Source organism: Astatotilapia calliptera, chromosome 11, assembly GCF_964374335.1.
Source record: "Astatotilapia calliptera chromosome 11, fAstCal68.1, whole genome shotgun sequence".
Lineage (NCBI taxonomy): Eukaryota > Metazoa > Chordata > Actinopteri > Cichliformes > Cichlidae > Astatotilapia > Astatotilapia calliptera.
This window is the reverse complement of record NC_137432.1, coordinates 18865017-18891761: the sequence shown is the minus strand read 5'-3', so window position 1 is coordinate 18891761 and position 26745 is coordinate 18865017. Positions and strand designations below refer to the sequence as shown.

Sequence of the window (26745 nt, the reverse complement as noted above, 5' to 3'; positions counted from 1 at the left end):
TACCACTGACAGGGAAGAGAAAGAGAGAAAAATAAGACCCAGACTGGGCTAAAGAGTTATTGATGATCACAATCTGTTTATTTTCTCCATTTTTTTCATTCATTCATTAATCATGTAGTGTGCATTTCATTCATCTTTTGAAAAAAATTTGTTTGCACAGTGGCTTTTTCTTTTCACAAGGATATTAACAGAAGTAGAGAGACAACGGCATCAATGTTTTTGTTCTTTACAACAAGAGTGAGTGTTGCTGATGTTTGACAATCAGTTGCCAAGCCCTTGGGATTTGTGATCATCGCCTTCTAAACAACATAATGCACAAATGGAGAAAAAACTGTGAGAAATTCTAAGCCTTAAGTCACCAACAGGCAGATCCATAAACTGACTTATTATGAGATTTTGATCCAGTTTTACTCTGCACATCTGTTTTTATTATTACGGTAAGGTTATTTCATTCTGCACAGCTTTACTATCTTTACGTTAGTCAATGCAAGCACACATCCACATTAAAGCCACAGAACAGTCACGTTTTGTACTTATCACACATGACACTACCCAGCGAATCAAGTCATTCCTTCAGAGTCGAAGTGCCATCGAGGAGACGAGACAAGGAATTCTGAAGTAGTAAATGATATAGGAGGTTAAATGTTTTTGTGAGATTGTTACATTTGAAGTTTAGTTGAGGAAAAAGAAGTAAAGAGGGAAACTGAAACTACAACTTTTCCTTATGTTTTGTTTATTAAGTGATTTATTTGAAGACAACTTTCTCAAAAGTTCTATATTTTACTTTTGAATGCAAAAGGTACATTATTATTATTATTATTATTATTATTATTATTATTATAATTATCATCATTTTATCAAAGAACCCTCCAGTTCATATAAACTAAATGATAAATGTTATTTAAATTGTTATTGAATTGTAGTTTCTTTCTTTGACTTGGCAGCCAGATGTTGAATAAATAAAGACATGGATTCCATGATTACGACTATTACTAACACCATTACTACCTCAAAATATACTGCATTGAATCATAATGCACGTGAAACAGTAGAATATTCTGGACCTTTTTTGGGCACATTTTCTCTGACTGGACAACTTTAATTCTTTGAATCTTGAATACACCTGTTAGGCACCCTTTCTGAACTCTGTCTGAATTGATTATTTTCTATAGTGACTGTATGAGTCCATTTTGACCGTGTTTCAATTAGCCTGCAGTTTTTTGTGTTGCCCCCAGAGGTCAGAGTGGGTATCTAGGTCAGAGTATCTAATAGTAAAACAAAATGCACCCAAATATGGAAGACACAGAACAACAGAGACTCCTCCCAGCAATCTGCACAGACAAATCAGTTGCTACCAACTCGATATCTGCTTTCAGGGTTTTTTTTCTACATAGAGAAATAAACTGACTTTGTTTTCTGTTCTGGTCGTTTGGTTTCTTCTTCTTTTCTTTTCCCCTTTTTTCCATTTGACAGGGAATCCAGTGTTAATCATCATCAGACCAGATTAGCTCATCATTATTCTCAAGAAAGAGTACTGAGTGAATGTTGCGTCTCAGATCAGCCAGGCAGCAGCTTTATCAGGTAAGTGAAAAAAAAGTCATCCTTTACAATATTATACACCTGTATGTGGTGACACTAGTACATAGATCTGATAAAGATTCAGTAGATTTTTGTGTTCATTTTATAGGTTTTATCATACCTTTGAAATCAAAATAATGCACCTTAGCTGTTATGGGGTTTGTTTTTGTTTTGGGGGGTTTTCTTAAAGATTTGGGGTAATTGTAGTTATAACATATACAGTACAGCAGAGTGTATAAACATTATACAATAAATATGACTACACTACTGTGTCACAAAAACGTTAAAAATTATTTAGAAAGTTAAATATTAGTGTATATTGTGTGTAATCAAAATTGATTAACCTTAACACTATTAGGACCAAAAAAGAAAAACTAATTTAAAATGAACATAAAAAGAAGTCTAATGAACAGCAGAAAATTGCTTGGCTAGAAAGTGAAATATCCACTATGTTTGCTAACACGTTTGTCAGTCACTGCTTGGGGTTTTCAACCTCAGGTGAAAACTCGATAGGAGAGGCATTATGCGAAGACATGGCATTCATAGTTGTCAGTACTATTGAAATGTTGTATTCCCAAATGCTGAGTGGAACATTAATGTCAGTCTCAAGACGCTTCAGAAAAAAATGTCTAACATGATAGTGATCCAAAAGAAACCGCAGCCATCCTGCAAAAGTTTTTAAGGGAAAATTAAAAAGAAAACTCTGACTTGGATCAGTATGTGCACAAAATTAAAACAGCTAACTGGCACAAAGAGTGATACACAATATCTTTTATTTTTCAAATCTACACAAGACTGACATTCTATTCTTCCATTCAGAAATGTATTTAAAAAATGAAATAAAATTTTAACATTGGATTCTAAATAATGAAGGGTACGCCCTCTAGTGGTGCTTGAAGGTTTTGTTCCATGGCTGTATTTTTGGTATTGTCCGTTTTACCCATTTGTTTAAATTACACACATACATATAAGCAATATATGATACTTTTACTAAAATAATGCCATTATTTATTTGTGAAATATACTTTATTTACATTACACAGAGGGGAAATCCCTTTTCTACTGTGATAGCTCGTATTTGTCAGATAAAAATTGGTATGAATAATTATAAATAAATGTCTATTTGCATTAATGCTGTTTGAACATTCACTTTGACAGCTTTGGTTTATTTTGGTTATGATGGTAAAATGTAGTGTTTTGATTTCTTTAGTGTCAATCAAACATCCCAACATCAGAGAAGAATGGCCAAGCAGAAAATTATGATGGGATTCTGTCTGCTTTTTGCAGGTAACATCACTGGTCAGCTATTTATTTCCAGTCTCTTTACGCTTGATATGTATAATTAAATAATTTCCTTGTTATTTTCAAAATTCTCTTTCAGCCATCTGTAGCTCCGTGTCCAGTGATGAATGGAAGGCCACTGTTGTAAAAAGAATTGACGCTCTGGTTGGATCCTGTGTTGTGGTACCATGTTCATTCTCCCATACTGGAGGAAACCTGCCCTCCTCCAGACTCAGAGGAATCTGGCATGAAAAAAATGACAAGAAAAGCAACATCTATCAAGAGGATAATACACTGATTAAGGACAGCTTTAAGGGCCGAACAAGGCTGGTGGGAGAGCTGGGCAAGAACAACTGCACCTTAGAAATAACTGAAGTTAAAGATCATGACAACGGCCCTTTCTGTTTCCGGGCTGAACTAGTGCTAACAGAAAACAATGACCCCACCAAGGACAAGTACTCCTTTGTTGAAGACTGCGTTGAGTTGTACATGCTCAGTATGTCACCAACTTTCCATGACTTCAAACATCTATACCAGTTTTCTGTTAAATCATTTTTCCTCTTACTTTATGTCTGACTTTTTCATTTTCAGCTGAGCCTCCAAAGCCTACAGTGATTAAACCAAAGACAGCCACTCAAGGGGAGGCCTACACTGTCACCTGTTCAGTCATCCACACCTGCCCCACTCATGTTCCTAAACTCACATGGAATCTGGATAGTACAAAGGTCATTGTGCATCATAAAGATATTAAACATGGAAACTGGGAGACACAGTCCATCCTGACATTTATTCCTGAGGAGAAGGATGACAACAGCGAGATAACCTGCACTGCTGAATTTAATGGAGTGCTGAAATCACCTGAAACTTTCACACTCCATGTAAAACGTGAGATATTTTTAATTAGTTGTTGAATTTTGTAATGTTGAATAGAAGTTATACTCTGCTTTAAAAATAAAACTAAGTTTTGTCTCATTTCTACTGTTGCAGCAAAAGAGAAGGGCACTAACACGACATCTATTTTTTTTCAGGTGTAGAGAACTATAATCACATCATCATTCCCTCTGTGGTGGGGATTGGTACCACTGTGGCCTTTGTACTCGTCTGCATTTTCATGACTAAAAAATACAAGTGAGTAATACAATGTCACCGATCTTAAGTGACAGCAAATATCTGATAGGCAAAACACCTTGAGGAAAAATAAGTATTTTATATTTATAAGGCATGTCTTCAGTTTTAATTTAAAACAATTATGGAATTTAACTTTTTGTGCACAGCATCTTAATTTGCATGCTTCTTAATAAACAACTTTTTTTGTTAAAGGAAACGCATTGAAGAGCTTCAAAGTCGAGATGGCAGGTAAAAAAACAACACAGTGATTTTAAATTATTTCAAATGTATTCTTTCATTATCATAATGTAGTTTTCCCCAATTTTTAGCATGTGGAATCGGCTGTCGAGGATGTCTCGCAGGTGAGAAAATAGTATTTGTTGGAGAGGAAATAGAGGAAAAAACCAGCTGCCCTTACCCTCCAGTGTTGTTTTTTTTTTTTAAAGGCTTAATGCGTCTTGCATTTTTGTCATATAAAATCACATTTGCTTAGCTCATTAGTACGTTACAAAGAGAAACAAACGCATGCCACATTCCTGAGTAAGTCATCCTCCTAAGACCCAAAGATCCACTTTTGTCATCTGTGGAGGACATGAGCCTGAGACCTCTATGTAAAGGACCATTTTTGCACATATTATGATTCTGTTGCTAAAACAAAGTCAACAAAATCAAAGGGATTTTACTCAAAATTGTGGAAGGGGAGTCAAACTTGGAGCTTTAATGAAATGAGGCAGAGAAAGGCCAAACATTATAGCAGGAAGGTGAAACCTCAGAGCAAGACATATTAGCTTTTGTTTAGGAACAATATAATTGCACCCAGCATCTATAGTAAAACATGGTTTAATGTAGACCTCTGAATGCAAATTCACACATTACAATCCCGCTAAGGCCACAGATGGTTGATTCCCTTCATAGAGGCAACCTCTGTGGTAGCTGAGAAACAAAATCCCACCACTTCAGAGTAATAATACTTCTTATCAATAATGGACATCAGGTGTGATCATTTTGTCCCTCCTTAGAAGCTGTATGTCGCTATCTGGGCTTTTATCTTTTTGCTCTGTTATTTGTCCTTCCACTACCTCATCTGGATGACTAGGATGACTCTTCTTCTGCCTCACTCAGCCCTCTGTCATACCATCCATGGTCATTGTTAGTGCCATGGGTAACATGACTTAACAACCCAGGTTGAGGTGAGTGTTTGGCATGCAGAATGAACTTTATGTCTAGTACAGGGGACAAAATAAAAATCATAATTTTGAAGAAAGAAAATATGTAAAAATATGTAGCAATATATAACATGTTCCTTTCAACCACAATATTTAAATTATCTAAAAATAATGTAAATATCAAAGATTTTTTCTTCTGGGTGTCAAGAGGATAAACACTTAACCATATTTCTTTTTCATGTGGTATTGTAACTGTTAACTGAATTAACGAATAATTAAATTCGTGGAATCTCCAGGATTCGTTCTGGAGCAGGACCGTCTCGTTCGGATCAAAGGCAAGAGTAATTCTAATGAACTTTAGTTCTCTGAATGCAGTAGATATTTTTAGTGTGTAGTTCTGTACAACCCCTTCCACAGTTCTGTAAAATGCTGCAGATGTTTGGCCTCACTGTAATTTGCATTTCTGTGCAGAAGTCCGAAGCCTTTTCTCATTTTTGATCAAATCTACACTTCTATTTATGTTTCTTAAAACATATGCCTGTTTCTCTTCCTCTTTTTTGCGTACAAGGTCTATTTGGAGCAGATTTTCAAGGTAGGGTGTAAAAAAAACATTTATAGTGGCCAGCCTTGTCAGCTTCTTTTATAAGCTGACAAGTAATTTATTTGTATTTTTCAACAGAAGGCCTAAAGGGGACATAGTAGATTTTGGTCATAGGTAAATATGCTCTAAGTTCTTAAAGAAGAATTTGTCTATTGTATTTGTTTTTCTGACTGTCTAATTGTTGTGCAGTCCAAACAATGTGAATTCGAAATCCTGTGATAACCAGAAAGTCACAAAACCTCGTTTCCCATCTCCCAAAAGGTACTCATCTTCCTCCCCCTGAATTAACCATGTGGTAAACTGCAGGCGTTCATTTGCATTGTTCTAATGTTATTTTTCCTATGTCTCCTTTGTATTGCTGCTGTTGCTAATGGCTCTTAGCCAGCCCAAATCTTACAATTACAAAGAGGTATTGTTAATTTGCCATCCATATGTTCCTCATAATTAAGTTCACTGATGCTATCAATATCTGTGACACTAACAAACTTCATCTCTCACAGGACCCTGATGAAGGTGATGACTACATTAATACCGCTGACCTCAACATCTATGGAAACATCTGAAAAACAAACAAAAAAAGAGGAAGAAAAAAAGCCAGCAATTAATGTTCTAATAAATTTAAATAAGTATAAAACAAATCTATGTGCACTCTTTATGATCACTTGTCCTTGGGATTTCTCATGCATGTTTCTTGTGATGATGTCTTCTGTCCATTAATTACTATAATCCTGTAATTTATGTTGTTTGGTGTAACAAATGCTTGTATCCATAATTCTGAAAATAATATTTGTAAAAATGCTACTCATGTTTTGGCTGAATAAATCAACATGAACCTTTTTTTAACTGACTTGAATGCTGTTTTGTTTGGCCCCAGGGTTTGGCTGAGGGAGTCCCTTTTCAAATCATCACTGCTTTTGTATATATGATGTAATTTCACCATGATTTCATATTAAATTACCTAGATTTTATAATTCTTTTAATGTGCACATAGAAGGGAGCATAGAGAAAATTAATAAACAACAGTTGGCTGAAACAAGAGACACTGAATGCCTTGGTGAAAATGTCAAAGAATGAATCAAACAGTCTAAGAGAGGAGTTAATGTTAAAATTAGAATCAAATCTTAGAGATTAAAATGCAGATTGTATCCCCCCCCCCAACAATTTCCAAACTAAGTTAAGCTAAACTAAACAGCTGCTGGCTCCAGTACTATATTTGTCTAACAGTTAGGATAGTATTTAATTTTTTTTTTGTCTTACTCTGGGCAGTGTTATGACAAGATAACTAACAAATGTAAGGTTCACCCACCCCCACCCCACCACAACCACAAACACCAGCACCACCATGCATCTGCACAAAGAAAACATAACTGACTTCTAAAAATTTATGATCTCTCTCAGTTCCTTCAGTGCAAGCATAAAATTAGCCACTTCCTCCAACAATTATGAGAAGTTCCTCAAGAAGTTGGACTGACAAGTTTCACAAAGACAAGTCATACTTATCACCCTGAAAAGTTTAAAAGTGTAACTTATAAATTACTTATAAGTTACACTTATCGCATAAATCACACTTATCACACAAAGGGACATTTTGGGTTCTGGTCATATGTATTTATGAGCAAGAAAATTAAAAGACTTAATGTTTTTCTAACTGCACATTTGCACAATTGATTTTAAAAACCTTTTATCACAAGAAGGTCAGTGAGAAAGAGAACAAAGTGATAGTAACTGTAATTATTCAGTTATGCTTTTTTAAATTAAAATTAAACACTTTTTAAATTCTGTTGTTTTGTTAAGAAAATAACCACAACTTTAATAGTTTATTCAACCTGACACACACCATTAGGTTTTAGAGCTTTTCCCCACTTGTGGGTGGAAAATCATACCCTCCGCCCACACTGGGTGCTTAAAAAGCTGCATTTTTAGTGTTACTTGTATCTTCATGACTATTCATCTGTGTTGGTAAGTAAATCACTATTTTTTTTTCTTTTTGCTGAAGTAATATCAACAGAAGTTTTTTTATTAGACAAAATTTGTTCAGAAAAAGAATTGTAGTTTTAAAATGTAGCATTCTCCACTTCTCCATTTTACAAATGGGGGCGGAGGGGATTAATGTTATATAAAGAAAAAAAATTTCCCGTAGGATTGTTTATATATATAATAATTGCCTTTTTTCTGGCATGAAAACCTGTTCTGGTTGAATAGTCTTTCAGTCAGTAAGAAAGTGGGTTGGGTGCTGACTATATCCATAATGCTTTCCAAGTATTACCCTCTTAAAACCTATTAAAACTCTTTTTTTTGTTTAAGTGACCCTAGAAAACAATGCTGTACCTACTACAGTCTGGAAAAACTCTGTAACAGTACCGTTTATATATTACTCGAAGACACCACTGTACCCCGATGCATACAGTAGTAGGGATGGGACCATAATATAATAGAGATCAATCCCTTAATATTATATTATACTTAATTTTGGTGAAAATCAAGTGATGGTCAAGATCAAGGTAACACCAAACGTAAAAACTAGTAAAGACTTTATAATACATGTAATATCTTATGGATTGTCTTCAAATATAACAAGAAATACTAAGCCTAAGGGGTCATGAGTACGTGTATTGGCTAAGCATTTGATCTTGATCTTCATTGTTAGTGCCCAAGGTCAAAGTTGACCTTGAAAGTTTTTTTTTTTCAAGAAACCACATCAAGTAATATGTCACATGACAGAACGTGGAGAGAGTAGCACAACACACATTTTATTTTTTCAATATGATACCCTATGACTTCACAAAGACAACGTAACTGACTGATGTCATCATATTGTAATAAAAACATCATAAAATGTCAAGGTTTTAGTAAGTTTATATTTCATATATTTGTTTCAGGAATGCTATACCATTAATAAGATGTCTGGGTCTGGACCATTTTTCCTGTGCATCTATAGCCTAGGTATGGTCATTTCAATATATATATATATACTCGTGTGTTTTTGTGTGTTTTATATTTCAGTTTCTCTCATTGCGTCATGATTCTCTTGCAGGATATATTTTGTGCAGCTCCAGTGCTTGGCAGGTAACAATGCCAAGAAATATCAAAGGATTGTTGAGTTCCTGTCTTGTTATCCCTTGCAGTTATGATTACTATCAGTATCCACCTAGAAGACCAGATCGTGTAGTGTGGTATCAGTATGTGAGCAGAGGATATCCAATAGTATATGACTACTGGAACTGGAATGATGTGTTGGACATATTTAAAGGAAGAACACGTGTATATACTTCTTCACACCATCGGACATGTAGTCTGTTGATTGACCCAGTGACCTTGGCTGATCACAGTCAGAAGCTTTATCCCTGGGTGGATCCTGAAAATGTTGGATGGAGAACCTACCCTTTCTATGACACAACTGTAACAGTTGAAGTAGTGGGTAGGTAAATAATTTAAGATTTCATTATAAATTGATCACTATGTTGTTATATGATTATGTAAATCTTCACATTTTATGATTTAAGGCACAGCAGATCCACCGGTTATCGAGATCTTTGGAAACACAGTGGTTGGGCAGTCTGTAACAGTGCAATGCAGTGTTTACCACACTTGTCCCACTTATCCCCCAAGTCTGAGGCTCAACATCCCCCTGCGAAACGAACGTCTAACTCATAGCCGTCTATCTGATGGAAGATCCAAAACTATGGTGACAACCACTCTGTTCATAGAGAAAGAATATCAAATTGTGGAGTGCTATGTGGAACACCGTGGTGGTCGCTCTGCATCAGCATCTAAAACCTTAACCTCAAATTGTAAGTGGTGAAAGTAAATTGCATTTTATCCTACGCCATCTTTGATATTTAACCATTTTTAATTGTATCCCAGGCTCCATTTCAGGGCTGACTGTCAGCTCTGCATCATATGAATTTCTGGAGGGAGATCCAAATAAAGTAACCTGCACTGTTTCATACACATGCTATCGAAATATTCCAACTCTGACATGGAATTATGGTAATATGCCAGCCTCCTCTGATACTAGCAAATTATCAGGGGGGGCTCAGTGGAGGACTGTCTCCACACTGACATTTACAGCATCAGCTAATGACAATGGAAGATTGCTGATATGTTATGCACGTTTCGCTGGAGGTCAGACACGACGAGCAACCATCACTCTGCGGGTAAAAAGTGAGTACAAATATTTATTAAATTAAATTTATTAAATGTAACAGCTAACCATACACCCAAAACTCTTACAGCATTTATAGGATTGTCCTGCATTTGTTTTCTCTCACAAACTACATCTGCAATAAAAGTGATATTACCTAATCATAGTTTACATATATGCTTTTGAAATGTACTTCATAATAATGACAATAATAATAGGCAGATGACCAAGTTTTCCAGTGGTGCCTGCAGTCATTATCAGCAATTAAGCATTTTTTAACCATTCATGAATACTCGAATGCATATCTCAGAAACCCCCAAAAGTTGATTCTGTTCATCTGGACGTAGCCTCTTCAGTGGGAGGAAGGCTTTGTGACTTCTTCAGTGGCTCGTCACACAGAAGAGCTACCTCAAGGACTCCACGGTCTGTCATTTTGTAACGTATTCTTTTACGTTACTCAATGAGAGTAGAATATTCTGAATAGTCTAAGGAGCTTGGAAAGAAAAGCATCTGGACTTCTTGAGTTGCTTGAAGATGTTTCACCTCTCATCCGAGATGCTTCTTCAGTTCTAAGGTCAAATGGTGGAGAGTCCCAGATTTAAACCCAGTGGGAGTTTCCCCCCAAAGAGGGACAAAGGATATAATTTAGCATAAAACTCTCTAAAATAGTTGTTAATAGCTTGATGATCCTCAGTTGATGAGCCATCTGATAAGATGAGTTGTGAAATAACACGAGATTTCAAAATGAGCTTCTCTGCTTGGGTAGTAGTTAATAGATCAATTTCAGTTTGTAAGGCCACTCTCCTCTTAATCAAATCAGGGGTCGGAGAGCCATATATGAGTCCGTCCAGGGTCTTGATTTCTAAGGATAACTCCTCAATATGCAGAATGAGAGATAAATTGTCCCCGGAGATACGCTTTAAGCGTCTCCCAGAGGGTCGAAGCTGAGATGCCATCCGTCCTATTTACCTGTAGAAAAAAATCTATTTGTTCTGTAATGAACTTCACAAAGTCTGAATCAGCCAGTAAGAGTGGATCCAGGTGCCATCAACAGGGATATTATTATTAATGTAGGCCAGCGCCACTGCAGGTTTCGGGAAACCTCAGGCGTTTCCGGTTGTGTGTGAACTGCAGAGTGGCTGGGTAGAAGAGACCTAACTTGACCTTTGCAGTGTGGACCTTCCTTTTGGACTCTGAGAAGGCTGCACGTCGTTTGTTGAGCTGTTCTGAGCTGTAGTCAGGAAATATGTGGAATCTCGATCCGTTGAATAGGAGCGGGCCCTTCTGTCTGGCGAGGCGTAGGATCAGCTCTCTGGTTTGGAAATGGTGGAGTCTGACAATGAACGGACGTGATCTGTTGTCACCATCTGCTGGTTTAGGAGCCAAACTTCTGTGGGCTCTATCCACCGATGGCGGCCTCTCGAAGTTGTTCTCCCCAAGCACATCAAAGAGTAGTTTGGCGATGAATTCCGTTGGTAGTGGACCCTCCGTATTCTCTGGTATCCCCACAATGCATATATACTGCCGTCTGGTTTAGTTTTCCAAGTACGCCACCTTCTCTCTTAAAGCCTCTTTCTCTTTAACTAGCGAGGATTGGCAGGTCTCCATGCTGCTCAGTCTCTTGTCAACCTCATTCGTTCCTTCTTCCATGTCGGTAATTCGTTGGCCGTACCCACTCAGGATTGAATGCAGAGAAGCAATAGATGCCCGGTTCTCCTCCCGAAATGAGTCGATAGAAGGGACTGCTCTCACAGCTAGAGATTGACGAGGTACAACACAAATGCTACGGCAAGGAGGAGTCAGGACGCCAGGTCAGGGGTGAGATATCATCACCCCCACCCAAGATTGGGTACATAGCCCCAAGTGCGATAGGAGAAGGATCGTTGAGTGCGAGAGGAACTGACCTGAAAGATAGGATCATGGCCAAGCTTGAAACCTGGATCCCCCGTAGCCGGTTACCAAGATTACGTGAAGTACCCTCAGAAGGTCTGCTAGATTATGTTAATGCAGCACTGCGGACAATACCTACAACCACGATTACCGACACTAACAAGCTGATCTACAATACGGCAGCAGTGATCAGTGAGATGCTTGGCTACAAGTTGAACAGCCACAAGGGGCAGTACCCTCCATGGAGAAGGAGGCTAGAGGGCAAGATCAAAGTAGCGACAAAGAAGGTGCATAAGAAATACAGCAAGCTGTCCATACCTGAGGCCTTGGAAACTGCCACCAGAGAGATAGAAGGCAGGAGAATAAACCAGCTGTTCTCCACAGAACCAGCAAAGGTGTACTCTCAGTGGCAAGGGAACAATAATAATAATAAGAGAACAGCACCACCCAGGCTGGAGACCGAGCAACACTGGAAGAGCATATGGGAGAAGGACACAACCCATAACGGCAATGCTCAGTGGCTAGTGGATCTGAGGGCAGACCACAGCGACCTCCCCGAACAGTAACCATCACAGTGGCAGATATCCAAGAAAGGGTCTCCAGTATGAAGAATTGGACAGCACCAGGGCCTGACATGGTTCACGCCTACTGGCTAAAGAAGCTGACTGCACTCCACGAGCGTCTGGCAGCACAAATGAACCAGCTGCTAGTTAACGAGAGACACCCGGAATGGCTAACCGAAGGTCGGACGGTCCTGATCCCCAAGGACCCCAAGAAGGGACCGGTCCCCTCCAACTACCGACCAATAACCTGCCTCAGTACTACATGGAAGCTCCTGTCAGGCATCATATCGGCTAAGATGAACAGGACCCTAAGAGCCTTCATCAGGAACTCAATGGGGATGTGGCGCACAACACTTGAGGCCAACTCCAAGCCCATAGCACAAGTCACCATCAAGTGCAGGATCTACCAAGGAGATGCTCTGTCCCCACTGCTGTTCTGCATAGGCCTGAACCCCCTCAGTGAGATCATTAACAAGGCTGGCTACGGATACCGACTACGGAACGGAGCAGTTGTCAGCCACCTCCTGTACATGGATGACATCAAGCTGTATGCCAAGAGTGAACGAGACATCGATTCACTGATCCACACTACCAGGCTATACAGCAATGACATTGGAATGTCGTTCGGACTGGAGAAGTGTAGTCGGATGGTAACAAAGAGAGGGAAGGTAGTCAGAACTGAGGGGATTGAACTACCAGAAGGCAACATTGCAGACATAGAGGACAGTTACAAGTACCTGGGGATCCCACAGGCGAATGGGAACCATGAAGAGGCCGCTAGAAAAGCTGCAACCACCAAGTACCTGCAGAGGGTCAGGCAAGTCCTGAGGAGTCAGCTGAATGGTAAGAACAAGATCCGGGCCATCAACACGTACGCCCTGCCCGTGATCAGGTACCCTGCTGGGGTAATAGGCTGGCCAAAGGAGGAGATAGAAGCCACTGACATAAAGACAAGAAAGCTCCTTACCATGCATGGAGGGTTTCATCCCAAGTCCAGCACCCTGAGGCTGTACGCTAAGCGGAAGGAAGGGGGCCGGGGACTGGTGAGTGTCAGCACCACAGTCCAGGATGAGACAACGAACATCCAAGAATACATTGGGAAGATGGCCCCAACTGACCGAGTGCTCAGTGAATACCTCAGGCAGCAGAAACCCAAGAAAGAGGAGGGAGACGAGGAACCATCATGGAAGGACAGGCCCCTGCACGGTATGTACCACCGGCAGATAGAGGAGGTGGCTGATATCCAGAAATCCTACCAGTGGTTGGACAAAGCTGGACTGAAAGACAGCACAGAGGCACTAATCATGGCAGCACAAGAACAAGCTCTGAGCACAAGATCCATAGAGGCTGGGGTCTATCACACCAGGCAAGACCCCAGGTGCAGGCTGTGTAAAGATGCCCCAGAGACAATCCCGCACATAACAGCAGGGTGCAAGATGCTAGCAGGCAAGGCATACATGGAACGCCATAACCAAGTGGCCGGCATAGTGTACAGGAACATCTGTGCCGAGTATAACCTGGAAGTCCCGAGGTCAAAATGGGAGATGCCCCCAAGGGTGGTGGAGAATGACCGAGCTAAGATCCTGTGGGACTTCCAGATACAGACGGACAAAATGGTGGTGGCTAACCAACCGGACATAGTGGTGGTAGACAAACAGAAGAAGACGGCCGTAGTGATCGATGTAGCGGTTCCGAATGACAGCAATATCAGGAAGAAGGAACACGAGAAGCTGGAGAAATACCAAGGGCTCAGAGAAGAGCTCGAGAGGATGTGGAGGGTGAAGGTAACGGTGGTCCCCGTGGTAATCGGAGCACTAGGTGCGGTGACTCCCAAGCTAGGCGAGTGGCTCCAGCAGATCCCGGGAACAACATCGGAAATCTCTGTCCAGAAGAGCGCAGTCCTGGGAACAGCTAAGATACTGCGCAGGACCCTCAAGCTCCCAGGCCTCTGGTAGAGGACCCGAGCTTGAAGGATAAACCGCCCGCAGGGGCGTGCTGGATGTTATATGTATATTACTTCACGTCATTATGCGGGCCGCAAGTAGAGATGACATGGGCCACGAGATTGAGACACAGGCATTAGAGCCTCTAAATGCTTGCTTTGTTTTGGTTTCCTCTGGTGTTGAATTACCAAAAATAGAGAGGGTGCAGGCTAATATATGAAACAGGAAAAGACCTCCGTGTAATCCATTTATTTCAACAAAGTAACTGTATTCTGATTACCACCTTTGTAAACGGTAACTGTAACGGAATACAGTTACTCATATTTTGTATTTTAACCCTTTAAAGTGGAGCGGGCACGCTCTGTTTTGCGTAACTATTTTTAAATCCCTGTAGAACCGGAACCACGTAAGCTAGCGCAATAATTTTTTTTTGCATAGGAAACCGGAGGAGTTGTACTTACATCTTATGCCCTCAGCTTGTCCTAGGTCACAGTTTCTTTCCACATAGCTTTGCAAAAATTGCATAAAAAGCACTTGCTGCAACAAAAACATGATATTCCAGAAACACGCTTTGCCGATCCGATCAGCTGTTCGTAACACTTCCTACATTGAAATAGACGTCAACGCGAACTATCGCATGTCCGTCATTACCTGCCCGAAACCGGAAGTGATGATTTTTGCGGGAAATGTAGTTTTTTACTTGCAGGCCTTTTAAAAGTCATGTTTGACTTTATGCTTTTCTGGTCTTAAAGGGTTAAATATATAACGCCGGTACATGTATTCCGTTACTCCCCAACACTGCTCATGGTCATTGATTAATGGTCTTTGACCAATGAGCTTTGATCAGTGGTTGTGGATCAATGGTCAGGGGAATTTACATATTAATGATCAAGGAACTGACCTCCCAGCAGATTGTTCATGCAGTGGTGCTAGTTTCAGTCATTATGCAAATGTTATGTTTATAAGATTGGGGAAACCTGCAGTCATCTGAGACTGAAGAAGTCACTTGGATGAGTGACAAAACGTTTCTCCCACTAAAGATGCTATGTCCAGGTAAACAGAATCAACTTTAGGGGATTTACTTACCTGGATGATTGAGCATGCATCAAGACATATTACAGAAATACAATGACTGACAGAGGACTTGGATCTATTATGATACTAGACCTGATGCAGAGACTGAATTGTAAGATTTTCAGGGTTAGAGGGAGTAATGTGCAAGTCCTGGCAATGTCAGCAGAAGTCCACTGTCATCTCTACAGTCTTAAGAGTGTTCAGCTCCAGATTGAGCTGACTGCACCAGAGTACCAGCCGCTCAACTTCTTGCCGGTATGCAGACTCATCACCATCTTGAATGAGGCCAATGACAGTGGTGTCATCTGCAAACTTTAGGAGTTTGACAGCCGAGTTCTTGGAGGTGCAGTCGTTAGTGTTGAGGGAGAACAGTAGTGGTGAGAGGACACATCCTTGAGTGGCACCAATACTGAGGGACCGGGTTTCAGAGGTGATCTCCCCCAGCCTCACTTGTTGCTTTCTGTCTGTCAGGAAGCTGGTGATCCACTGACAGGTAGCTGGTGACACGCTGAGCTGGGAGAGTTTGGAGGAAAGAAGTTCAGGCACAATGGTGTTAAAAGCCGAACTAAAGTCCACAAACAGGACCCTGGCATAAGTTCCCGGGCGGTCAAGGTGTTGCAGGATGTAATGCAGCCCCATGTTCACTGCATCATCCACCGACCTGTTTGCTCGGTAGGCAAACTGCAGAGGGTCCAGCTGGTGGCCTGTAATGTCTTTCAGATGGGCTAACACCAGTCGTTCGAAGGATTTCATGACCACAGACGTCAAGGCGACAGGTCTGTAGTCATTCAGTCCTGTGATGGTGGGTTTCTTGGGAACAGGGATGATGGTGGAGCGTTTGAAGCAGGAGGGAACTTCACACAGCTCCAGAGATCTGTTGAAGATGCGAGTAAAGATGGGAGCCAGCTGTTCAGCACAGGTTTTGATGCAGGAGGGTGAGACGCCGTCTGGTCCGGGGGCTTTCCTGGGCTTCTGTTTCTGGAATAGTCGGCTCACATCCTGAGTGTGTATTCTGAGTTTCAGGGAGGAGGAAAGGGGGGTGAGAGGTGTGGTGGAGGTCGTTGAGTCTGGATTGGAGAGGGTGGTGGTGGTCGTTGAGTCTGGATTGGGGAGGGTGGGGGTGGTCGTTGAGTCTTGATTGGGGAGGGGCAGGGTGAAGGGGGGAGAGGTGGAAGGTGTGTTGGGGGTCAATGTCTGAAGCAATGTCCCTGGGGAGGGTGGGGCGTGGGAGTCTGTCCGTCACAAACCTGCAATAGAAAGTGTTTAACTCGTTGGCCAGGTCTTTGTTTGCTTCAATAGTGGGTGGGGGGCGTCTGTAGCTGGTGATTTCCTGCAGGCCCCTCCACACTGACGCAGGGTCGTTGGCTGAGAGTCGTTCTTCCAGCTTCTGGGAGTAGATGCTTTTAGCTGCTTTGATCTCCTTGGTCAGTGTGTTCCTGGCTTGCTTGTACAGGACCCTGTCACCACTTCTGTAGGCGTCCTCCTTGGCCTTACGAAGATGTTGGAGTTTAGGAGTGAACCATGCTTTATTGTTGTTGTATGTGCAAAAGGTCTTTGTTGGCACACACACGTCTTCACAGAAACTGATGTATGATGTCACAGTGTCCGTGAGCTCATCTAGGTTCTCAGATGCAGCTTCAAAAACAGTCCAATCAGTGGAGTCAAAACAGTCCTGCAGTTCCTGCTTTGCTGCGTTAGTCCACTTCTTCACAGTTTTGACTACAGGCTTGGCACGTTTGAGTTTTTGCCTATAAACTGGAATAAGATGGACCATGCAGTGATCAGAATGTCCCAAAGCTGCCCGGGGCAGAGCGATAGGCATCTTTTAGAGTGGTGTAGCAGTGATCTAGTATGATGTTGTCCCTGGTGGGGCAGTCTATATGCTGTCTGTTATTATTCCTCAAAGTTGCAAAGAGATGTTTTGTCTCAAGTTCATTTCATTTCAAACAGAGTGTGAGCCCTTTTTAAGTGTTAGGCAGAAAAGGCTGAGGGTATTGTTGTTGCTCCACCATTGAGGGCACTTGAGTTTGAGAATGCAATAACTCAAGAATTAAGTCATCTGGTTTAAGTTCACAGGACAACTTTTGGAAAATCATCTGGGGTTTTCAAATTTATACCATACCTGCAACATCTAGGAGGCAGGGGGTAGCACTGGTGGCTGCCAATATTTATTTATTTTTTGTTAAGATCAAAAGTGCTTCAAAAGCTTCTTCTCTTTTGCAGGAAACATACTGAATCTGGGTTGGTCCTTCACTGCTCCAGCCACCATAACTGGGTTAAAAGGGTCATGTCTCACCATTCCATGCAAATTCTCCTACAAAAACTCTCAGCCTAAAGACCTTCAAGTTATATGGTACTTGTATCAGAGGAACGAATACCCAGCTGTATACAACCAAGAAGGGACAGTTATTAGAAAGTTTAATGGTCGAACAAGCTTGACTGGATCAGTAACTGAGAAGAACTGCAGTCTTAAGATTGAAAGGCTGGAGATGTCCCACAACCATAACCAACTTTATCCATGGATAGATAAGAACACAATTACTTCCTACCACACCAAAGGTCACTCATTTTATGATGGATCTACTGAACTTATTGTTTCAGGTAAGCATTCATTAATTTCTTCAATTCAACTTTAATTCCATTGATATACATCCAAGTTACTACAGAAAGAAACCCTTACCACGACAAACTGAGTCCTCTCTGATTTATTTTTTATTTATTATTTATCTGTATTTTAGTTTTGTGCATGTATAATTTGCAATGATTTGCCTCAGCATATAAATTGTAGTTAGAATCTTTAGCTTTTTCCTGGCACAGTGTTGTCTAAACCCAATAAATGTATTTCAATAACACTTAAAACTACAATACTTATATCAAACCATTAAGAGAGACACATAAACTAATGTGAAGAAATATTTCTTTCAGCTATCTGTATTTTTTTCTTCCCTATCACTTTTAACTAAGTTTGTTTAATTGCAGTTATTACTTCCTGCAAATGACTCAAAAGTTGCTGTGTTGCTGTAGCTCTCAATTTTTGCTTTGAATTAACAGAACATGCACCAGAACCACAGTTGAGCATTATTGGTATCCTCAGAGTGGGAGAGCAGGGCACTGTGTCCTGCAGTGTGCAGCATACATGTTTCTCTGCTCCCCCAACCTTAACCCTAAAGGGTTTACCTGGAATTGATCAGAACATGGACACTCTGGTATCTGAAGGGATTTGGGAAAGTAAAATAGTTCAAACTTGGACAGTAGAAGAAGAGCACCAGAGTGTAAGTTGTGCTGTTAACTACCCTGCGGGTCAGAGTGCCGAAAGGTCGATTCCACTGAATGCTGAATGTGAGTACCATGTAATATATTCAATGTGCAATATATTTCATGTACTGAATTTAATGTGACATGAAAATGTAACATTTTCCATTTATATCTCAGGCTCCATTTCGCCATTGAATATAAGCTCTACATCAGATGAATTTCTTGAAGGGTATGATAGCAAAGTAACATGCACTGCCTTATACACATGTCACAAGAATACACCAACTCTCACATGGAACTATGGCAGTGTGGCAGCATCCACTAATACAAAAAAGGTACCGGGGGAGACTCAGTGGAAGACTGTCTCCATACTGTCATTTAAATCTTCACCCAGCGACAACGGGAGATCTGTTACCTGCTTTGCAAAATTCAACGGGGGGCAAACACAAGAAGTGAGCATCAGGCTGCGGGTAAAGAGTAAGTGCAAATAGTAATTATCTTCATTTAAAAGCTCAGACAGATAGACGAAAAGTTATTAGAGTAGATATATACCGGAAAAAAATGAATGTTGTTAGTGTGGTAGGAATGACCGTCATTCGGCAATGTGATTGCAAAGTCTTTATTTACAATGTGCTTTTAAGCAGCTTTTCAGTTCCCCATAACTTTACAGCTTATTCATCTTGCTGCTTTTGCTACCTCTTCTCTTTCTTCTCTGGCCATGGCAGCTACGTCCATGTCTGTTTTGTCTGTTAAGATTTATTTTTAAGATTAAATAGTTCTTCAAAAGTTTTTTTTTCTAATTTTTTTGCAGGAAACATACTCAATCGGGGTTGGTCTTTCACTGCTCCAAGCACCATAACTGGGTTGAAGGGATCATGTCTCATCATTCCATGCAAATTCTCCTACAAAAACTCACAGCCGAATGACCTTCAAGTGATGTGGTACTTGTACCAAGGCAATGGATTTCCAGCTGTATTCAAACAAGGAGGGAATGTTATTAGTAAGTTTGATGGTCGAACTAGTTTAATTGGATCAGTGGTGGAGCAGAACTGTAGTCTTAAGATTGAAAGGTTGGAGATGTCCCACAACCATGACCGACTTTATCCATGGATAGATAAGAACGCAATTACTTCCTACCACACCGTAGGTCACTCATTTTATGATGGATCTACTGAACTTATTGTTTCAGGTAAGTGTCATTGAACTCCCATTTACAGTCACTTCAACTTAAATCCAAAAAATGATTACAGAAAGCTTGAGTCAGGACTTCACTTGTCACTACATTCAGTCATTTAAAATTTATTTTGTTGGTTTGTTGCTTTTCTATAAAAAAAAAAAAACTAACAAATGTGCAGTAAAATATTCAGTATAACAGAGTAACCAATGCATTTAATTCCCACAAACTGGCTGTTAAACAAATACTACAATTATGTAAACATTCATATTTCTGGAACATAGAACTCAGAAGTTACTGTATCACTATAGCTCTTAAATATTTCTTATTCACAGAACATGCACCAGAACCAGAGCTAAATATTATTGGTACTCCCAGAGTGGGAGAGCAGGGCACTGTGTCCTGCAGTGTGCGCCACACATGTATTTTTGCTCCCCCAACCGTAACCCTAAATGGTATACCTGGAAAAGACCGGATCACGGACACACTGGTATCTGATGGGATTTGGGAAAGGAGAGTAGAACAAGTTTGGGAAGTAAAGGAAGAGCACCAGAGTGTGGCTTGTACTGTTAGCTACTCTGGGGGTCAGAAAGCCACCAAGGAAATTCCACTCAATGTTGAATGTAAGTTTAATGGGAGGTTTTACTTGAATTAAACAACAATTGCTATCATTAAGCTTCACTCTAACTTTCTTGCTCAGGTCCATTTCAGGAAATCACTATGAATGAACCACCAGGGGAGTTAACAGAGGGCATGGCGAAGAATGTCACTTGTTCTGTGATCTTTAAGTGCAGGAAAAACACACCAAGTGTCATCTGGAACTACAACAACATGCAAAGTTCATTAAACACCAAACAGACTCCCAACAATACATACACCATAGTGTCAAATCTAACTTTTATTCCCTCCCTAAGTGATGATGGTAAACTTTTGACTTGCACTGCTCAGTTTATTAGTGGGGAGTTCTCAACATCTGCAACTCTTACTGTAAAACGTGAGTTCCTACATGTCGCCCTCCTGATTGTTTGATACTTTACAAAATATACCTATTAGCTTTCTGTTGGAAAACTGATTTTGTTAGATTGGTAAAAAAATAAATAAATAAATAAAGCCAGCCGCCAATTAGCTCAGGTTAGCACATACACAAGCAGAAGAGGAAGCCATTAGCTTGACTAGAATTAAAGCTAGCGTGTTTGATTTGGGCATTATATATGAACATATAGCTGAGTCATAAGCTGGAAGTCACTGAGAAGGGAAAAGAGGGAGAAATACAAAACTTTTAGATAATGTATCCAGAAAGACATTTTACATGTGCATTAAAGTGCCAGACCTGTAATAGATGGGCAACTTGTCCAGGGTGTACCCCACTTTTCACCCTATGAGCGTAAATTGGATCAGCAGAAGAAAATTGAAGGATTGCTAGATGGATGAAAAGTGCCACAAAACATCTAGATTTAAAAGATTGTCTCCATTATTGCCCAGGGACCAACAATTTTTATAACACTTTATAAGTCTTATAACTGTTTCTATAAATCTGAACCAATAGGCTTATGGCTTACACCTTACATATGAGACCTACTTTCATCTAACTTTCCAAAAACACAAAGATACTCCTCCAGATGTTGAATTGTTATTAATTGGTTGTTATCATTTTCCCAGAATATGAGAGAGATCCATTTGAAAATTACAGTAAGTGCACTTGCCAGCACTCTCAAACTCTTTTTGTTTTCATCATGTCACATCTCAAGAGGATTAATTTAAACCAGCATCTAACATTTTTCCCATTACAGCAACCTCTGCTTTGCCTGCCGACGTCCCTTTAAGATTTAGTGCCTTGACGCGCTCCTGTGTGGTGATTCCCTGCAGTTTCCAGTACAAAGATGATGAACCGATGACCCGTGGCATCTGGTCCAAAAAAAGCGGAGACATTGTATTCCATAATGGCCAAAGCTATGTAATTGACCATTTTAAGGGCCGAACCAAAATGTTAGGAAATCTAAATGAGGGAAACTGCTCACTGGAGATTGATGACATCAAGCCCTTTGACAACGGACCCTTCTGTTTCTATGCAGAGAAAGGACATGAGACACATACATTCAACAACAGCTGTGTATTTATTATCATGAAAGGTTTGGAGTCCCACTGTAGATCACTGAAATGTGACAAACACATTGCTTTCTAAGTATCAAGTATAATCTTCTTTGTGTTTGTCATGCTCAGCTTCTCCAGAAAAACCAGTGATGACCCCCGTTCCAAAAGAAGTTGATGCTGGTTCAACTATAACTGTTTCGTGTTCTGTTACACACACATGTTCATCACATCCTCCGGTGTTCTCATGGAGTGTCTCTCACCTCACCAGTGAGGTCTCAGAGATCATGATGTCACGAGGCACCTGGCAGACAACTTCCACAATCACTTTTATTGTTACTGAAGGAGATGGAGTCAGAAACCTCACCTGTAACGCTATCTTTTGGCGTAACAGGGAACAAGCCCACACAGTCAGCTTAAATGTGAAGGGTTAGCAGAGACACTTTATTTCTACTCTATATGTTATCAAAGTATTTCATCTGTTGAATTGTGTTTATTAACCTCAAATGTATCTACATCACCAGGATCACTGATGTACCAGTTTACAAGTGCTGCTCCAGTGGCCTTTCCAGTCTCATTTGTGGCTCTCATCATAATCACCTTAGCTGCAGTGTTTGCAGTATTCATCTGGAGGAAAAGGTTGAGGAAATATAACATTAATTTATATCATATCATATTTCTGATATTGATAGCAGCTGTCTGTGTAACGATGTTACAATGTGTTGACTCTGAAGTTGAAAAGTTTTTTTTCTCCTCCAACCAAATATAGGAAACACACAAATGAATCACTGAAACCACCACCTCGACCAGAAAAAAGGCAAGTTATTTTTACATAAAAAGTGAATAATAATGACATAATTCAGTCATGAGTCAAGACCTCTCATCACAACTGAATACAGGAGTTCATACTTTAAAGATGTTCTAAAATGATTCAAAAGAATCTAAAAGCATCCAGAGCCTGCTTCAACAACATATCCATATTAATTAAATATAAATAAGTTTTATCAGTCATATCATATCTGACACAGAAAAATGAAGTTGAGATGGTCAAATGAGCTTTATGAGCAACATGATAAAAAAAAAAAGTTGATGGTTGCAATGGTTGTTTTATACACCTGATGTCTATAAATGTGATGTTTGAGCTAATATTTGTAGAAGCATGTGTGAAAAATGTCGCTAATTTGTTAATAACTGTTATTTTTTTCTTTTTTAACGTCTCCACCAAAACAACCCTGTAAATATTTCTCCCTGTAATTTCACAGAAGATCACTTTGGGATAGATTATCCAGGTAACCATTTTGAAGGATTCCTTTGTGACTGTTCTCTTCATTGTATCATGTAATGAAATAAAGTGACTCATGTGATTTATTGTGTATAGACTGTGCCTTGCATTTTAAAAAAACTGACTCCTAATTGTCTCACAAAATATTTAGGAGATACACAGATGACAGAGACAGACCACCAAGGCCAGAAAAAAGGTATATCATCAGTGTTCTGCAAACTGAAGAAATACAGTAAAACAAACCAACTAACAATGCTTTGCTTTCAAAATAGGAGGTCCATTTGGAGTCGATTTTCCCGGTAAGGAAAACAAAAAAAGAAAGCCACCATTTGTAACCCTGATATGAATGCTTAACTGGAAATATCCTGTTGATTGTACTCTTAATAGAAAAGAAGAGGATCGCATGGCATGGCAACATGAGAGGAAGCCCAGGTGCTGTTGGATTTTGATTGTACAATTTTTTACTGTTAAAGTTGTTTCTCCTTCTTTTTCTTAAGTAAAACTGCAGAAATGTCTTAAAGACCTATATGGCCTCTAACCACCTGCATTGAAATTCATATAAAACTGAGGTTATTGAACACGGCCCTAAACTATTTAGAAATATTGTATCTAATCAGATGCTTAATCTGGATGGCACTACGTTGACATTCAGTAACACTGTGAGGAATCTTGGAGTTGTTTTGACCAGGTTTGACCTTTGACCTTTCAATGTGCATATTAAAAAATTTGTAGGACAGCTTTATTGTATTTACCTAATATCTCTTAAATTAGAAACATTCTGTCTCAGATGCTGAAAAACTAGTTCATACATATTTTACTTTTAGGATGGACTACTGTAATTCATTGCAATTGGGCTCCCTGAAAAGCCTTCACTTGATCCAAAATGTTGCAGCAAGAGTACTGACAGAGACTAGAAAGAGAGGGCATATTTCTCCCCTTTTGGCCTCTCTTCATCACCTCCCTGTTAATTCCAGAATTAAACTTAAACTCCTTCTCATGACATACACGGTCTTGAAGAATTAGGCCCCATCTTATCTGAAAAACTCATAGTACCGTATAAGCTCTCAGACTGTGGGCTTACTTGTGGTACCTAGTATATTTTAAAGTAAAATGAGAGGCAGAGTCTTCAGCTTTCAGGCTCCTCTTATGTGGAATCAGCTCCCAGTTTGGATTAAGAAGACACTCTTCCTACTTTTAAGATTAGTCTTAAAAGTTTCCATTTTAATAAAGCATATTGTTAGAGTGGGATTAGATGACCCTGAATCCTTCCCTAATTAAGCTGCAATAGACCAATGGGACTTCTTTTTCGTTGACCTTTTTTCACTCACTTTATGTTTATATGCCACACTATATTTAATTATTAGCTATTATTAATATCTGGCTCTCTTCCACAATGTGTCTTTTATCCTGTTTTCCTCCCCGCACCCCCAACCTGTTGCAGCAGATGGCTTCCCCTCCCTGAGCCTAGTTCGGCCAGCTGTTTCTTCCTGTTAAAAGAGAGTTTTTCTTTTTCCTGTTGCCAAGTGCTTGCTCTATTTTAGGTCTCTACTGTGCAATGTAAAGTGCCTAGAAGCAACTGTTCCTGTGATTTTGCACTGTTTAAATAATAACTGAATTGAAGTGACTTGAACTGAATTGAAATCTTTCCTTTGTCTTGTCTTCTTCTTCTTATTATTATTATTATTATTGTTTTCATTCTATAGGCAGTCATTTTGGAGCCGATTTTCAAGGTAGTATTTGTAGTCTTCTTGTTTGTTTTTATATAATTTTTAAATTTCCCTATATAAAAGAAATATACATACACACATTAAGTAATATTTAAAAAAATGTTTATACATTCTGCAGACGCCAAGACTGCACTGCGAACATCAGTGTTGCCTATACGTAAGTATTCATAGCAGTACGACAACCGCCATAATGTCATAGTAAAAACAGTCATAAACTAACATGTTATTTTCTTTAACCCCCATAGTAAACACAGCAGCAATGTAACCTGTGGAGCTGTGTCCAAACCACGCTGTCCATCCCCAAAGGAGTGAGTTTTATTCATGCAATTTTTTCTTTAAATGACATACCAATGTGTTTTATTTCTTTATGTTTGAACAACCTGCTTCCATTTCTATGTTGTTTGATACAGTAACAGGAGACGACCATCCCCTTTCAACCCTGAGGTTAGTGGTGTTGCAGTGAATGACAAAATCCAAATCAACCAAATTTAAGACTTTTTTCATTAAATAACATTACAACATCTAAACTGATCGCAGATTATTACTTAATCTTTTAAAAATGTTATACTTTCTCTAAAGTAATTTATTTTGTTATGCTTGATAACAATGCCAAGGTTAGTGTAAGGAACTTGAATTATTTATAGGGATGAACTTTTTTTGAAACAAATCCCTGCTACGTAGACTTTGATTTATTTAAAGTTAATTTAGTTTGTTTTGTTGTGTTTGGAAAAAAACAAAAAAGCTAATTATTTAAGAATCATTTTAGATTAAAACTGAATAAATTTTTACTCAAAATTCTTGCAGAATCAACTGTACGGCAACCTTTGACTTCTTCAAAGACATCCCACAGACATCTTAATCTTTCAGGCTCATGTCTCCCAAGTCTCCTGTTTCAAAGGTTATCATCTAGCTGAACAGCCATTATCAACTGCAAAGACGCCTGTGGTGGCTTCTGTTATGAATGCATGCTAATGCAAACTGTACTGTTGATGTCGATGCATGATATGTGGGGGAAAGTTCTTAATGATACTGCAAGATCTAATGTTTTTATAGTTTAACTTTCACTTGGCTTTCTTTAAATTTCATTTAACTCGGTCAATTACAAAATGATCTAGTAACTTGCTTTGCTTAATCTTCTCACATGATAAACAGCAATAAACATGTTTTTTCTGACGTTGCCTCAGTTATTTGTACTGTTTAGTATTTTATTTTCAAAATTGCTCAGTTTCCAACTACTGTCTCACAGTCGCTGTGAAAAAGAAAAACCGAGAGTTCACATTTTAAGGCAGGCAAGAATAACAAACGCATTTTCATTCATTGTACGTCGCTCTGTTTGATCCCAAATAGTCTAGGCTACTAAAAGTATTGCATAGTAATCTATCTTTGGGTAAAAATACATTCTGAAAAAAATACATTTAATAAAACATATATTTACAAAGCATGATTCACAATTAGACATAAATGTTTTATGAGAGGTGTGTTATAATTCAAAGATGCTCTACAAAAGCACAAATACATGTGTATTTGTTGGAGGGAAACTTTCCTTTTTATGATATACTGTATGATCTTTGGTACTTTAAAAACTTATGACAACTACTACTAGATCTGGGTATTTTGAAATAAGCTTTGACGTGAAAGAATTCTGAATAGAAGTACCAGTACCAAATCATTTTTAGCAACAAACTAAATCAGTCTGACAAAAAGCTCATCTGTCAGCGTTTCACTAAAGAAACTGACAAGTAACTATTCATACAGTTATATTTAACATTCTTGAAGCAAATGATTTATCAGTACTAAGTTATTCTGTGCAGGGTTGTGACAAAAAACAGACTCGTCTTCTGGGATCAGATTTCATCATTCGTGAAAGTGCCT

General features: G+C 39.4%; 2 protein-coding genes and 1 long non-coding RNA gene across 15 annotated transcripts in view; 2 read left to right on the top strand and 1 right to left on the bottom strand.

Annotated features, from left to right (window-relative positions):
* LOC145431794 (uncharacterized) overlaps positions 1–26745 on the bottom strand; it is a 132753-nt gene that overhangs the window by 13701 nt on the left and 92307 nt on the right. The window lies entirely within an intron of this gene.
* Positions 485–6580, top strand: LOC113032739 (myelin-associated glycoprotein-like). 13 transcript variants are annotated; one of them, XM_080307891.1, is made up of 14 exons: positions 487–621; positions 1474–1581; positions 2789–2865; positions 2960–3355; positions 3451–3744; positions 3888–3987; positions 4180–4215; positions 4296–4328; positions 5429–5467; positions 5701–5724; positions 5812–5847; positions 5923–5994; positions 6115–6142; positions 6234–6580. In XM_080307891.1, exons 3-14 carry the CDS (start codon positions 2820–2822, stop codon positions 6294–6296), a joined length of 1167 nt encoding a protein of 388 aa, XP_080164017.1. In that variant the 5' UTR covers positions 487–621; positions 1474–1581; positions 2789–2819; the 3' UTR covers positions 6297–6580. The 13 variants fall into 13 exon arrangements, 8 of the variants coding, with proteins under 8 accessions (XP_080164021.1, XP_080164023.1, XP_080164022.1 ...); XR_013912084.1 differs by having other exon boundaries at positions 486–621; positions 5923–6142; XR_013912085.1 differs by having other exon boundaries at positions 486–621; positions 5812–5994; positions 6234–6283.
* Positions 8618–26046, top strand: LOC113032731 (uncharacterized). Its single transcript, XM_026185795.2, has 24 exons — positions 8618–8676; positions 8768–9151; positions 9237–9524; positions 9598–9897; positions 17571–17948; positions 18399–18686; positions 18780–19079; positions 19414–19791; positions 20112–20399; positions 20477–20770; positions 21436–21465; positions 21567–21905; positions 21997–22293; positions 22389–22503; positions 22634–22681; positions 23127–23153; positions 23298–23342; positions 23419–23445; positions 23534–23578; positions 24850–24876; positions 24992–25030; positions 25119–25181; positions 25284–25317; positions 25678–26046. The coding sequence occupies exons 1-24, from the start codon at positions 8634–8636 to the stop codon at positions 25699–25701; spliced, it is 4101 nt and encodes a 1366-aa protein (XP_026041580.2). The 5' UTR covers positions 8618–8633; the 3' UTR covers positions 25702–26046.